Source organism: Mobula hypostoma, chromosome 11 (genome assembly GCF_963921235.1).
Source record: "Mobula hypostoma chromosome 11, sMobHyp1.1, whole genome shotgun sequence".
NCBI classification, from domain to species: Eukaryota; Metazoa; Chordata; class Chondrichthyes; order Myliobatiformes; family Myliobatidae; genus Mobula; species Mobula hypostoma.
Window position 1 is genome coordinate 1,518,206 of NC_086107.1, and position 16,620 is coordinate 1,534,825.

Below are 16,620 nucleotides of genomic sequence, written 5' to 3' on the forward strand. Positions count from 1 at the left end.
CTCCAGAGAAAAGAACCCAAGTTTGTCCAGCCTCTCCCCATCTACACAGGAGCATGTCAACAGAGATGCAAAGCAAAGCATGCAGTTTTACCACAGGTACAGAGCATCAGATCAGCAGCTTTCACAAGAAAAGCATCAATTAAACATACACCATCATACAAGAAAAAAGACGATTATGACAATAAGAAAAGAAGCCATTGTAGTGCAAAGAGACCACAGTTTTATACTGAGATAGTGATTCAGTTTCTACCAGTTGGTTCAAGAACCGAGTGGTTGAAGGGCAATACTGCAGCTGTTCCGGAACCAGGTGGTGTTGTGCTTCAGGCTTCCGTACCGCCAGTCTGAAGGTGACTATGAGAAGATGGCATGGCTCAGATGGTGGGGATCTTTGATGATGGATGTTGTCTTCCTGAGGAAGCTCCTGTAGATAGTACGGATGCTGGGGAACGATGTGCTTGTGATGTACGTCTCTCTGGAGCTTTATGGGTGCTGGGGGACGATGTGCTCGTGATGTACGTCTCTCTGGAGCTTTGTGGGTGCTGGGGGACGATGTGCTCGTGATGTACGTCTCTCTGGAGTTTTGTGGGTGCTGGGGGACGATGTGCTCGTGATGTACGTCTCTCTGGAGCTTTGTGGGTGCTGGGGGACGATGTGCTTGTGATGTACGTCTCTCTGGAGCTTTGTGGGTGCTGGGGAACGATGTGCTCGTGATGTACGTCTCTCTGGAGCTTTGTGGGTGCTGGGGACGATGTGCTCGTGATGTACGTCTCTCTGGAGCTTTGTGGGTGCTGGGGGACGATGTGCTCGTGATGTACGTCTCTCTGGAGCTTTGTGGGTGCTGGGGGACGATGTGCTGTCTGCAGCTTGTTCTGTTTCTGTTGAATGGCTGTACCAGACCACAATCAGATACCTTGAAGGTCTGTTTTCCATCTTGTACTCACTGTGACTCTGAATGATTCGAAGCTGCTTTGTTTATTAACCCACCGTTGCTTGTACATCCAGTCTCACCATGGGACACATCTTTGAGAAGGAGGTAGCCGTCGATCTCCGTCAAAGCTCCCTTGCCTGAACTCTGTTGCTCTTAACATCACGTGTGGCAGAATGAAGGTCTCCTCCACCTGTACTGTTAACTCTACTGCACATCTCACTGCGCTGGTGACTGCGCCACCCCTGCACCGGGGTTGCAGTGTGAATGCACAATAAAATGCTTTCACTAACCACAAGGACTGAGAGTTTGATGTCTTTACTTACCCCACTAGCACTCAGGCACACCCACTCTTCGCGGTTATAAACGAGTCCACACTGCCCGATTACACCCATGGGAATAACTAACACACTAACCCTCACATCTTTGGGATATGGGAGATTTGTTAATTTACTTGTGGTAATATTACTTTGTGTTATGTGTGTGAGTTATATGTACTGTGTTGTGCACCTCGGTCCGTAGGAACATTGTTTTGTTTGGTGGTACAGTATACCTGTTGTACAGTTGAATGACAATAAACTTGAACTTGTAGCACATGCCCTCTGATCCCAATGAATCACTTCTGCATCCTCCACAGGAAATGTGGCTGCCTGCATTTGGAATGGGTTTACCCTCAGAAGGTGGTAGAAGAGGACTGAATTTTAAGGTGGTTGGAGGAAAGTATAGGGGGGATGTCAGACGTAGGTTTTTTGTGCAGAGAGTGGTGGAAGTGTGGAACCTGCTGCCAGGGGTAGTGGCAGGGGTGGGTACATTTAAGTCTCTTATATTAGTGCATGGATGTTAAAAACATGGAGGGTTATGTGGGAGGGAAAGGTTAGATTGATCTTGGAGTAAGTTAAAAGGCCAGCACAATATTGAGGGCCGAAGGACCTGTACTATTCTGTGCCTTTGTATATTCCTTGTCCACAGGGAGTTGTTCCACTACAATAATCACCTGCCTTTCTCCCCACAGCCGTGGAGATGCCGAGACAATTTCCAAAGGCCGCTCAGACGGAGGAGGATAAGCATGTGCGGATTATAGCGGAAAAGGTGTTTGCTTCCGCTCTTCGGGAGGAGGATACTAAAGATGCGCTGTCCCTGTTTGACATCGCTGAGGACTGTCCGATCGGGAAGCAGGAGGCGAAGGAGAGGGAGCTGCAGAGGGAGATTGCCGAGCAACAGTCAGAGACATCGGCTAAAAGGTCTGTCCGAAAGTTGCTCAGATGATTCACTGCATTCTAGTTAATTGGGGCACATCGGGACAGTACATTTTGGCCCAATTAAGTGGCTGTCCAATTAGCCAAAGTTTCATGAAAGTAGTTAAAAAGGTATTAAAAAAAAGTCAAAATGGGTAACAAATATGGATTTAAATGAAATACAGAACAAATTAGAACACTGCCAATTGTACTACAGCCCTATAAAATAGTCATACTTTATTGATCCCGAGGGAAATTGGTTTTTGTTACAGTTGCACCATAAATAATTAAACAGTATTAAAATCATAAATAATTAAATAGTAATATGTAAATTATGCCAGGAAATAAGTCCAGGACCAGCCTATTGGCTCAGAGTGTCTGACCCTCCAAGGGAGGAGTTGTAAAAACTGTGTATTAGTTCCTAATAGTTATTGACAGAGGAATTTATCCAGTGTTCGCAATGAACAAAATCAGTGCAGGCACCGAGTGCAGATAATGGACTGCCTTCATACATGCTTTCATCGACTGTATCCTCCAAATCTTCATTTTCACTGTAACAGTCAAGTTCATTCTCAACACCTTCAAATTCTTTGTAGTTCCTAAATTGTTGAAGTAGTGAAATTGTTTCATTTTCACTCCCAGACATCTCTGACATCTCCAAGCCTGAATGTTTGAAACCACAGCGAACAAAACAGTCCTGAATTGTCTTACTGCTGATTGCTTTATTCAGTGACATAGATCACTGCTTTTTGAGCACAAACACGCGCAGCTTCAAAACCTGTTCGCTGTGAGCTCAGTGTCGTGTCTAATGGCCACACAAGCGTACAAATTCGATGCTAGTTGGAATCTGTTCAGCAACAGTCTCCTGTTCCAGTTGAGTAGAATAGTGTCCCAAATAAGTGAAGGGAGTCCTGGCTATATTCTCAATTAGTTTTTGTTTTTTAAGAGTTGTCCCAAATAAGTGGTTACCCTGATTAACTGGTGGCTCAATTAATCAAAATCCACTGTAGTTTGTGCCTGTATTTACTGTGTTGAAGGTTAGGAAATTGTGGGAGAGAACAACAATGTCCAGAAATATGTTGAAATACCAAGGAGCGGATGCTGGCAGTCCTGAGGTGGGTAAATGTGCTGAAATGAGGTGAGCACACAGGGAGGAGACATACTCGACCACTGCTACTCTCCCTTACGCAACACCTACAAAGCATTTCTCCACCCTCCATTTGGAACGTCTGTCCATTCCTCCATCTTGGTCCTGCCCAATCAGACTCACATTACAAGACTGCTTTGATAGCATCACCTGAGAAGTATTTTGAGCTGAGAACGTCTCTGACTACACGGAGATGGCCACAAGCTTCATTCAGAAGTGCTTTGAGGACATTATTCCTCAAAAATCGGTCTGGATCTACCCAAACCAGAAGCCTTGGGTAAATAGTTCAGTGCATGTTGCTCTCAGCACGAGGGATAAAGCCTTCGCCTCCGGAGACCAGCAGGAGCTCGGGAGGTGCCATTGTCATTTACGTAGAGCCATCAAGGTGGCCAGACGGCAACACAAAGAGAAAATCCAGACACATCTCTGCGACAATGACACACCATGGCAAGGACTGCACACCATCGTGGATTCGAGAGGAAACGCAGCAGTACAGCCAACATCGCTGCCTCACTCCCAGGCGAGCTAAGTGTTTTTTTATGCTCAAATTGAGGTTGATAGGACTGAACCCCCAAGGAAAGCCGCCGACGAGACCTGCTCCTTGGTCATCTCTGAGGCTGAGGCACGTAGAACATTCCAAAGTGTCAATAGCCACAAGGCAGTGGTACCGAAAGGCATCCCAGGACATGTCCTCAGAGTGTGTACTGAACAGCTGCCTGGTGTGTTTATGGACATTTTTAATCTTTCCCTCTCCCAGTGTGCAGTGCCGTCCTGTTTCAAATTGTCCATCATTGTCCCTGTACCGAAGAAAACCAAGGTAACATGTCTGAACGGCTGGCGCCCTGTCGCACTCACCTCAATAATAAGCAGATGCTTCGAGAGGCTGGTTAAAGATTACATCTGCAGCTTGCTACCACCCACACTGGACCCCTACAATTCACCTACCAACAGAACCGGTTTTCCACAGCACTATACACCGTCCTCACTCACCTGGAGACGAGGGATGCATACGTTAGAATGCTGTCCCTGGACTACAGTTCAGCATTCAACACCATAATTCCCTCCAGACTTCCCAGGAAGCTCAGAGGCCTCGGCCTGCACCCCACCTTGTGCAGCTGGATCCTAGACTTCCTATCAGATCGCTGACAGGTGGTAAGGATGGGCTCCCTCACCTCTGCTCCTCTGACCCTCAACACAGGTGCCCCTAGGGTTGTGCCCTGAGTCCCCCCCCCCACTCCCTTTACACCCACGACTGTGCTGCCACACACAGCTCCATCTGCCGATCAAATTCACAAATGACACGACTTTCATCGGCCTTATTTCTAGCAGTGATGAGACAGCCCACAGAGGAGAGGTTAACACCCTGACACAGTGTTGCCAAGATAACAACCTCTCCCTCAATGTCCAAAAACAAAAGAGCTGATCGTGAATCACAGGAAGAATGGAGACAGGCTCGGCCCGATCAACATCAACGGGACTGCAGTTGAGAGGGAGAGTAGGTTCAAGTTCCTCAGGACACACATCACCAGTGATCTCACCTGGACTGTACACACCGGCTTTGTGGCAAGAAAAACACCACAGTGTCTCTTCCACCTTAGGTGACTGAAGATTTTCAGCATGGGCCCCCAAACCTTCGCAGAACCTAACAATTTCAGAACAGACGGATGAGACTGAAGCCAGAAGAGTTAGAAATGTACTCACCAAATACTTTGACCCATAGCTTACTGAATAAATAAGTATACTCACTTTGCCCTGTTTTCTGTCCATGCTTGTATAGAGGTGGTTTACCTAAGTATGCAAGTACTTCTCTGACAATAGATGTGTAACAAGCCTAATGTAACATTGTATGGAAATACAAGATAACAGTGATGTAGGCACGTTTTATACATTTAACAAGGTGCTTTATTAATGCAACAGAGTTGGTCAGTTTTTCAATGTTCGTCGTCAGCTGGGTCATACTGTCCATGAACTCCCTGTCGGTTGCCTCCATACGTTCCAGTATTTGTTTTTTTTTAGTTTTAGGTCCTCCTGCGCGAGAGCCAAGAGCAATCCCTTTTAAGTTTTTCTAATCTGTAACTGGACAAACACGCACTAAGTATACAGTTTCCTCTTCGTTTGTTTTCTGTGTGTGCTGCACGTGCCCAGTAGAGGAGATTCGCCCAAATATCCATGTTAGTGTGGACAGAAATATTTTTAAAAACGGTTAGTGTGTACGCCTGTTGTTTTCACTCGAAACCGGCGTTTTCAAAATTATCTGGCATAGAGTGGACGTAGCCTGAGTCCGTGGGGCAGCCTGTGCTTTTCACTTCAATCATCTGCTTGCAACTTACAATTTACATTAAGAACTGAATACTGGTTCTCTCTTGTTTGAAAGCCAAAAGAAAAGTAGTGAATATGGCCCAGTCCATCACGGGTAAAGCCCGCCATGCCATTGAGAACATCCACGTGAAGCATTGTCACAGGAAAGCAGCATCTCTCACCTAGGACCCCCAGCATCCAGACCATGATCTCACCTCATTGCTGTCTTCAGGAAGGAGGTACAGGGGCGTCAGTACCCACACCTCCAGGTTCAGGAACAGTGATGGAATTCACAGGACTTCACTCAACCATCAGCCTGTTGAATCAGAGGGGGTACATTCACACAACTGCACTCACCACATCACTGAACTGTTCCCATCACTTTCAAGGATTCTTCATCTCATGTACTTGATATTTATTGCTTATTTATTTATTTATTATTTTTCAATTTTATATTTGTGTATTTTGTTGTCCTTTGCACATTGGTTGTTTTGTCCATCTGGTTGGGTGCTGTCTCTCATTGATTCTGTTGTGTTTCTTTGTTCCTTAAGGTTGTTATAACCAGGGGTGGATAGTGGGGATAAGCTCCCAATAACTATTAAATGCTCCCAAAGGTATGTGTCTCAAATAGCCTCTGACTAACATCCAGCTCCTGTCCTTCAAGTGTGGCTTAGCTACTAAACCTGGCCGATCCATTTCTACTGACAGGAGAAGGGGAAAGGTGGGTTACTGGCTCCTTAAAACCAACTGTTTTGGGCAGATGGGATGGCAGCTCATCTAGGAGAAAGAAAACTCTGATCTCAAACCTCTACTGCCTTATGACTATATCCACTCATGGGGAAGTCTTCGGGAGTAAACCCTGAGGAAAGATCCGGAGCTGCAGTCCTACGATGAGTTCAACGTGACTGGCAGCTCCCGCACAAAATACTCTGCAGATGCTGGGGTCAAAGCAACACTCACAACACGCTGGAGGAACTCAGCAGGTCGGGCAGCATCCGTGCAAACGATGAGTTGACGTTTCGGGCCGGAACCCTTTGTTTCCACGGATGCTGCCCGACCTGCTGAGTTCCTCCAGCGTGTTGTGAGTGTGGCAATTCCTGCGATGCTGCTGGTACCAAACTGTATCGGTCTCTGCCGTTCCTTTGGATTCATCTGCTGTGTGGAGAGGGGGAACCTGCTGCACGGGCAACAGCTTCCTCTCCATATTGTACTGCCCCGGATGCGTATCACGTAGAAGCTGGAACACAACATCCATGGTTGACCCTGACCAACAGGGGGGGCCTCATTGTGTGTACTGTGCATGCCAGCAAGAAAACAAATCACAGGGTTGTATATGGTGATTTTTTATATATATATCTTTTTGGAAAATATATTTTGATAATAAATTTATATATCAGCTCATGTGACTGATCTTCTGCTCCCCTGGTTTTCCCTGCAGGAAGAAGAGTTTCCGGTTGATCCGATCACATTCCCTGTCACTGCAGATCCCTGTCTGTGATGCAACATTCACGCTGGCTTCTCCGGCCATGACTCCACAGACGCCCAGTCAGCACCTGCCCCTCTTTGGGATACAGTTACCCTATGAAGTGCCTGAGTTTCAACGAGTGACCATTAGTGGGGACTACTGCGCTGGGGTAATCGATCCCAATTGGAATTAGAGGGGAATATGTGCTGGGGTAATTGATCCCAATCCCAATCGGAATTAGTGGGGAATATGTGCTGGGGTAATCAAGCCTGATCCTAATTGGAATTAGAGGGGAATACTGCACTGGATAATCAATTCCAACCCCAATCGGAATCACATTTAATATCACTGACATATGTCATGAAATTTGTTGTTTTTGGGCAGTGTACAGGGCAATACATAAAACATTGCATAACTGGCTGATGGGGTCTTTAATGAAGGATGCTGCCTTTTGAAGATGTCCTGGATCCTGGGGATACTAGTGCCCACGATGGAGCTGGCAGAGTTTACAACTTTCTGCAGCTTTTTCCAATCTTGTACAGTGTCCTCTCCATGCCAGACACTGATGCAGCCACTTAAAATGCTGTCCACAGTAGATCTGTAGACATTTGCTAGTCTTTGGTGACATACCAATTCTCCTCAAACACCCAATGAAATATAGCCACTGTTGTGCCTTCTATGTAATTGTATCAAAGTGCTGGGCCCTAGAGAGATCCTCAGATATGTTACCACTGACCGATAGACGTGAAGCTGCTCACCCTTCCCAGTGTTGGCCTGAACAGACCGCACCCCCTCGCGAGAGGCTGCAGGAGAGGGTCCTGTGGGTATTGCTGAAAAGCTGAAGTTACCGAGAGAGGCTGGACAAGCTGGGACTGTTCCTCCGAGTGAAGGAGGCTGAGAGTGACGAGGTAGAGCAGGGGTCCATGGACCTCTCGGTTCATGGGAAGGCTCCATGGCTTAAAAAAAAAGTGGAGAACCCCTTCTTAGAGGTTTATAAAATCTCAAGAAGTGTAGAGAAGAAATACTTTCAGAGCTACAAATGTCTAAAGCTAGGGGGTGTGGGTTTAAACTAAGAAGGAGGAGGTTTAAAAGGGATGAGGGAGAATCTCACTGAAACCTGTTGAATATTGAAAGGCCTAGATAGTGTGGATGTGAAGAGGATGTTCCTATGGTGGGGCAGTCTAGGACCAGAGAGCACAGCCTCAGAATACAAGGATGTCCCTTTAGAACAGAGATGAGGAAGAATTTCTTCAGCTAGAGGGTAGTGAATCTGTGGAATTCATTGCCACAGGCAGCTGTGGAGGCATTGGGTATATTTAAAACAGAGGTTGGTAGGTTTTTGATTAGTAAGGGCATGAAAGGGTATGGGGAGAAGGCAGGAGAATGGGTTTGGGAGCGATGATGTCAGCCATAATGGGATGGCAGGGCAGACTGGATGGGCCGAATGTCGTTTGTTCTTATGGATCTTCATTGGAATTGGTTTGTTATTGTCACGTACGGAGATATGGTGAAAAACTGGTCTTGCATACTGTTCATACAGGTCAGATCATTACACAGTCATTGAGGTAGAACAAGGGAAAACAATAACAGAATGCAGAATAAAGTGTCACAATTACAGAGAGCGTGCAGTGCAGCTAAATGTTAAGGTACAAGGTCATAATGAGGTATGTTGAGATCAAATGTCCATTTCATTGTTCAAGGGATGGTCAGTCATCTCATACCTGCAGGATCGAAGCTGTCCTTTAACCTGGTGCTATGTGCTTTCAGGATTTAGTATCTTCTGTCCAGTGGGAGAGGGGAGAAGAGGAAATGTCCGGGATGGGTGGAGTGTTTGAATTATGCTGCCTGCTTTACCAAGACTGTGAGGCCCACAGGTCCCCTTTAAATTTTCTCCTCGCCTTCTAATTTTAGATTCCTTTACCCTGGGGAAAATACTAAAAGGGAAAAGAACCCTTGCTCCCCCCAGCATTCTGGAAAACAGCCCCAGGTGATACAGTTATTCCTCATGACAAGCACTTTGGTCCAAGTAACATCGTTGTAGATCTCTTGTGCATGCTTTCCGGCCTCACTATAGAAGGACGGCCAGCACTGTGCAGTCCTGCAGTGCCATAGTCTTGGCTTGGCAGGCTTAATGTTGTGGGAGCCTTCGGGGTGTGAGGGAGATGGTGACATCAGGCCACGTGGGAGGAGGAATTGGAGAGGGAAGGAGGGGTTGTTTGAGATTGTGGGCCGAGGGATGTGTTATGAAGGAACTGATAAAGATTAGCTTTCTTTGACACATGTCCATTGAAACATAGAGTGAAATGTGATATTTGTGTTAACCACCAACACAATCCAAGGATGCAAGTGTCACCATGCTTCCAGCACCAACATAGCATGCCCACAGCTTATGTACACGTCTTCGGAATGTGGGAGGAAACCAGAGCTCCCGGAAGAAATCCAAGTGGTCACGGGGAGGATGTACAACTTCCTTAAAGTTAGCGTTGGGAATTGAAATCTATCTGGTGATAAAGCGTTAGGTTAACCACTGCGTTACCTGCTTCCCCTGATGTTCATGCTGTTGTCTAACACAGATTACTGTTGAGGACTACGAACATGCTGCCCGGGGGCTGATAAAAGCTTTATTCATTCGAGAGAAGTATATGCGCCTCGCCTACCAAACATTCCCCCGTGTAACGAGACAGTACATGCGGACGATCAAGGACGATCAGTGGCTGGAGGACGATGAAGTGATGCCCAGTAAGTGCATTCGTTTCTCTCTGACCCTGGAAAAAAGACCCTTTGGCCCAACACAACCATGGGATGTAGGAGGGTGGAAAGGGACTTCATTTTGCTGCTGTTGTTTTGATCAAGTTTATTCTCATCTGACTGTACGTACATACAACCTAACGAAACAACATTCCTCTGGACCATGGTCACCCACAGTACATACATACAACCCAATGAAACAACATTCCTCTGGACCACGGTCACCCACAATACAGAATTACAACCCAATGAAACAACGTTCCTCTGGACCACGGTCACCCACAGTACCTACATACAACCCAACGAAACAACATTCCTCTGGACCACGGTCACCTACAATACATATATACAACCCAACGAAACAACGTTCCTCTGGACCACGGTCACCCACAATACATGTATACAACCCAACGAAACAACGTTCCTCTGGACCATGGTCACCTACAATACATATATACAACCCAACGAAACAACGTTCCTCTGGATCACGGTCACCCACAATACATATATACAACCCAACGAAATAACGTTCCTCTGGACCACGGTCACCCACAATACATGTATACAACCCAACGAAACAACGTTCCTCTGGATCACGGTCACCCACAATACATATATACAACCCAACGAAATAACGTTCCTCTGGACCACGGTCACCCACAATACATGTATACAACCCAACGAAACAACGTTCCTCTGGACCATGGTCACACACAATACATATATACAACCCAACGAAACAACGTTCCTCTGGACCATGGTCACCCACAATACATATATACAACCCAAAAAACAACGTTCCTCTGGACCACGGTCACCCACAATACATATATACAACCCAATGAAACAACGTTCCTCTGGACCACGGTCACCCACAATACATATATACAACCCAAAAAAACAACGTTCCTCTGGACCACGGTCACCCACAATACATATATACAACCCAAAAAACAACGTTCCTCTGGACCATGGTCACCCACAATACATATATACAACCCAAAAAACAACATTCCTCTGGACCACGGTCACCCACAGTACATACATACAACCCAACGAAACAACGTTCCTCTGGACCACGGTCACCCACAATACATTATACAACCCAAAAAAACAACGTTCCTCTGGACCACGGTCACCCACAATACATATATACAACCCAATGAAACAACTTTCTTCTGGACCACGTTCACCCACAATACATATATACAACCCAAAAAAACAACGTTCCTCTGGACCACGGTCACCCACAATACATATATACAACCCAACGAAACAATGTTCCTCTGGACCACGGTCACCCACAATACATATATACAACCAAACGAAACAACGTTCCTCTGGACCATGGTCACCCACAATACATATATACAACCCAAAAAACAACGTTCCTCTGGACCACGGTCACCCACAATACATATATACAACCCAATGAAACAACGTTCCTCTGGACCACGGTCACCCACAATACATATATACAACCCAAAAAAACAACGTTCCTCTGGACCACGGTCACCCACAATACATATATACAACCCAAAAAACAACGTTCCTCTGGACCATGGTCACCCACAATACATATATACAACCCAAAAAACAACATTCCTCTGGACCACGGTCACCCACAGTACATACATACAACCCAACGAAACAACGTTCCTCTGGACCACGGTCACCCACAATACATTATACAACCCAAAAAAACAACGTTCCTCTGGACCACGGTCACCCACAATACATATATACAACCCAATGAAACAACGTTCTTCTGGACCACGGTCACCCACAATACATATATACAACCCAAAAAAACAACGTTCCTCTGGACCACGGTCACCCACAGTACATACATACAACCCAACGAAACAACGTTCCTCTGGACCACGGTCACCCACAATACATATATACAACCCAACAAAACAACGTTCCTCTGGACCACGGACCATCTATCACACACAACACATACAGTACATGAGGCTTTCCATTAGTTGCAGCTGAGCCTGGATCTCTACGTGATATACAATCCAGGGGAATACAATATTGAGAGTAAGCTGTTGCCCATGCAGAAGGCTCCTCCTCTCCACACAGATGATGAATCCGAAGGAACAGCACAGACCAATACAATTTGACACCAGCAGCATCGCAGGAGTTCCCAGTCAGCGTTGAACTCAATGTAGGATTGCCTCAGGGACTCCAGCTCCAGAGTTTTCCTCGGGGTTTCCTCCCAAAGCCTTCCCCATGAGTGGGTAGAGCCATAAGGCAGTAGAGGTTTGAGATCAGAGCTTTTCTCCTAGATAAGCTGCCAACCACGGCTGATGAGCCCCATCTGCCTGAAGTGACTGGTTTTAAGGCACCAGTAACCCATCTTGGCTCCTTCTCCCATCAGTAGAAACTGTTCTGCCAGCCTTAGGAGCTAAGCCACACGTGAAGGACAGGAGCTGGACTTGGTTCTCAGAGGTTATTTGAGACACACATCAATGGGAATATTTAATAAGTAGTGTGAGCTTACCCCCATTACCACCCTACCCCTCCAACCATGACAACCTTAAGAATACAGAGGACAGAAAACAAAATATTACCACAAATAGATTAATAAAACATAATTCAAAATATGTGTAGTGCGTAGCACAGGTAATTAGTAAACAGTACTCTTTGAAGGGAGAGAGGCAGAAGGAAAGAAAGTATGCTGAACTCAGTGGTTGGGAAGATGTTGGAGTCGATTATCAGGGATGAGATCTCAGGGTACTTGGAGGCATATGATAAAATAGGCTGTTGTCAGCATAGTTTCCTCAAGGGAAAATCCTGCTTGACAAAACTGTTGGAATTCTTTGAAGAAATAACAAGCAGGATAGACAAAGGAGAATCAGTGGATGTTGTGTACTTGGATTTTCAGAAGGCCTTTGACAAGATGCCACATATGAGGCTGCTTAACAAGCTACGAGCCCATTACAGGAAAGCTTTTAGCATCGATAAAGCAGTGGCTGATTGGCAGGAGGCAACAAAGGGGAATGAAGGGGAATCTGGGCCGTACCCTCCAAATATCTGGACCTGCCTCTCGGTTTTTTTGCACTACCTTACTTTCCCTTTTCTAATTTCTATTTATGATTTATAATTTAAATTTTTAATAACTACTATCTATTTGTACTCCAGGGAGTGCGAAGCGGAGAATCAAATATCGCTGTGATGATTCTACGCTCTAGTATCAATTGTTTGGTGACAATAAAGTAAAGTAGAGGGATCCTTTTCTGGAGAAGTTTGCAGATGAAAATGAAGATAGGAGGAGTGGCAGGTAGTTTTGAGAAAGTAGAGAGGCTACAGAAGGACTTAGACAGATTAGGAAAATGGGCAAAGAAGTGGCAGATGGAATATAATGTTAGGAAGTGTATGGTCATGATTGTGGGCATGTGGCCAAGTGGATAAGGCATTGGACTAATGACCTGAAGGTCGTGATTTCGAGCTCCAGCCGAGGGAACGTGTTGTGTCCTTGAGCAAGGCACTTAACCACACATTGCTCTGCGACGACACTGGAGCCAAGCTGTATGGGTCCTAATGCCTTTCCCTTGGACAACATTGGTGTCATAGAAACATAGAAAATAGGTGCAGGAGTAGGCCATTCGGCCCTTCGAGCCTGCACCGCCATTTATTATGATCATGGCTGATCATCCAACTCAGAACCCCGTCCCAGCCTTCCCTCCATACCCCCTGATCCCCGTAGCCACAAGGGCCATATCGAACTCCCTCTTAAATATAGCCAATAAACTGGCCTCAACTGTTTCCTGTGGCAGAGAATTCCACAGATTCACCACTCTGTGTGAAGAAGTTTTTTCTAATCTCGGTCCTAAAAGGCTTCCCCTTTATCCTCAAACTGTGGCCCCTTGTTCTGGACTTCCCCAACATCGGGAACAATCTTCCTGCATCTAGCCTGTCCAATCCCTTTAGGATTTGATACGTTTCAATCAGATCCCCCCTCAATCTTCTAAATTCCAACGAGTATAAACCTAGTTCATCCAGTCTTTCTTCATATGAAAGTCCTGCCATCCCAGGAATCAATCTGGTGAACCTTCCTTGTACTCCCTCTACGGCAAGGATGTCTTTCCTCAGATTAGGGGACCAAAACTGCACACAATACTCCGGGTGTGGTCTCACCAAGGCCTTGTACAACTGCAGTAGTACCTCCCTGCTCCTGTACTCGAATCCTCTCGCTATAAATGCCAGCATACCATTCGCCTTTTTCACCACCTGCTGTACCTGCATGCCCACTTTCAATGACTGGTGTATAATGACACCCAGGTCTCGTTGCACCTCCCCTTTTCCTAATCGGCCACCATTCAGATAATAATCTGTTTTCCTGTTTTTGCCACCAAAGTGGATAACTTCACATTTATCCACATTAAATTGCATCTGCCATGAATTTGCCCACTCACCCAACCTATCCAAGTCACCCTGCATCCTCTTAGCATCCTCCTCACAGCTAACACTGCCACCCAGCTTCGTGTCATCCGCAAACTTGGAGATGCTGCATTTAATTCCCTCATCCAAGTCATTAATATATATTGTAAACAACTGGGGTCCCAGCACTGAGCCTTGCGGTACCCCACTAGTCACCGCTTGCCATTCTGAAAAGGTCCCGTTTATTCCCACTCTTTGCTTCCTGTCTGCTAACCAATTCTCCATCCACATCAATACCCTACCCCCAATACCGTGTGCTTTAAGTTTGCACACTAATCTCCTGTGTGGGACCTTGTCAAAAGCCTTTTGAAAATCCAAATATACCACATCCACTGGTTCTCCCCTATCCACTCTACTAGTTACATCCTCAAAAAATTCTATGAGATTCGTCAGACATGATTTTCCTTTCACAAATCCATGCTGACTTTGTCCGATGATTTCACCGCTTTCCAAATGTGCTGTTATCACATCCTTGATAACTGACTCCAGCAGTTTCCCCACCACCGACGTTAGGCTAACCGGTCTATAATTCCCCAGTTTCTCATGGAGAAGGGAGACTTGCAGCATAGGCAACTGCTGGTCTTCCATACAAACTTGCCCAGGCCTGCGCCCTGGAGAGTGAAGACTTTCCAGCCGCAGATCCATGGTCTCGCAAGACTAACGGATGCCTAAGTATGGTCATACACTTTAGTAGAAGAAATGAAAGGGTCAACGATTTTCCAATTGGACAGAAAATACAAAAAACTGAGGTGCAAAGGGACTTGGGAGTCCTTGTGCAGGATTCTCTAAAGGTTAATTTGCAGGTCGAGTCTGTGGTGAGGAGGCAAATGTGATATTAGCATCCATTTCAAGAGGACTAGAATATAAAAGCAAGGATGTAATGTTGATACTTTATAAACCACTGGTGAGGCCTCACTTGCAGTATTGTGAGTGGGTTTGGGCCTCTTATCTTCGAAAGGATGTGCTGAAACAGGAGAGGGTTCAAAGGAGGTTCATAAAAATGATCCAGGATCATGGTTTGACTTATGAAGAGCACTTATGGCTCTGGGCCTGTATTCACTGGAATTCAGAAGAATGAGGGGTGACCTCGTTGAAACCCATCAAATGGTGAAAGGCCTGGATAGAGTGGATGTGGAGAGGATGTTCCCTATGGTGGGAGAGTCTAAGACACAGTATCAGAATAGAGTCTGTCAAGAATCTATCAACCTCTGCCTTAAATATACATAACAACTTAGCTTCCACAACTATTTATGGCAATGAATTCCTTAGATTCACCACTGTCTGGCTAAGGAAATTCCTCCTCATCTCTGTTCTAAAAGGACGAATGGAAATGGACTAATCTCCACCTACCTGCCTTTTCCCCATAACCCTTAATTCCCCTACAATGTAAAAACCTATCCATCCTTGTTTTCAATATATTTACTGAGGTGCTTTCTGCTGCTTCACTGGGCAGAGAATTCCACAGATTCACCACCATTTGGGAAAAGCAGTTCTTCCCCATCTCTGTCTGTCCTAAATTTACTCTCTTGAATCTTGAGGCTGTGTTCCCTAGTTCTAGTCTCACCTACCAGTGGAAACAACTTTCCTGCCCCTATCTTAACTATCCCTTTCATAATTTTATATGTTTCTATAAGATCTCTATCAAGTTCTGTTTTTATTTCAGATTGCCAGCACCTGCAGTCTTTAAAAAACACATTTTCTGCCTTTGGTAAAATCCTCTCACACTCAGATCAGGCCGCCCCTCGAACCAGCCAGACCCTGGATGGAGACGGGAGATCTCGATGGACCTGGTGTCCGGAAACTCGGAAGTCCTGGGGTCCAGAGGTTGGAAATGACTTTGTGAAAGGATGCGGTGTTGGTGTGTGAACTGGCAAACTGTGCGAAGGTCTAACCACTTTGTTCTCCTCTCCCCAGGCTTCTACTCTGCCCCCAGAGATGGTGAGGATCCCTATGATCTGAGCAGTGCTCCAGAGAACTTGGAGTATGTGGCAAAGATGAAGGAAGGTGTGATTTTTGTTTATGAGAATAAGGAGATGATGGAACAGGATGAACCCAAAGGTCTCCCCTACCCTGACCTTGAGACCTTCACCCTGGACCTGAGCCACATCCTTGCCCTCATCGCTGATGGCCCCACGTAAGTCATGTCTCCACAAAGATGGAATTCGAACTGGAATTAGTTGTCACACATACGGGGATATTATTAAGGATTAATTACCATTGTTAAGAGTGTGATTTTGTGGTACTTGAAGGCATATGATAAAATAGGCCAAAGTCACCATGGTTTCCTTAAGGATAAATCTTGCTTGACAAAGCTGTTGGATTCTTTGAAGAAATAACAGCGGGGTGGTCAAAG

The 16,620-nt window shown here is 45.8% G+C and overlaps 1 protein-coding gene across 4 annotated transcripts in view; it reads left to right on the forward strand.

Annotated features, from left to right (window-relative positions):
* ampd3a (adenosine monophosphate deaminase 3a) overlaps window positions 1-16,620 on the forward strand; it is a 79,545-nt gene that overhangs the window by 14,545 nt on the left and 48,380 nt on the right. For all 4 annotated transcript variants that reach the window (XM_063061557.1, XM_063061559.1, XM_063061558.1 and 1 more), the window contains exons 2-5: window positions 1,938-2,166; window positions 7,044-7,239; window positions 9,644-9,809; window positions 16,182-16,401. In XM_063061557.1, the coding sequence (XP_062917627.1) occupies window positions 1,938-2,166; window positions 7,044-7,239; window positions 9,644-9,809; window positions 16,182-16,401 (811 nt within the window). The remainder of the gene's footprint in view (window positions 1-1,937; window positions 2,167-7,043; window positions 7,240-9,643; window positions 9,810-16,181; window positions 16,402-16,620) is intronic.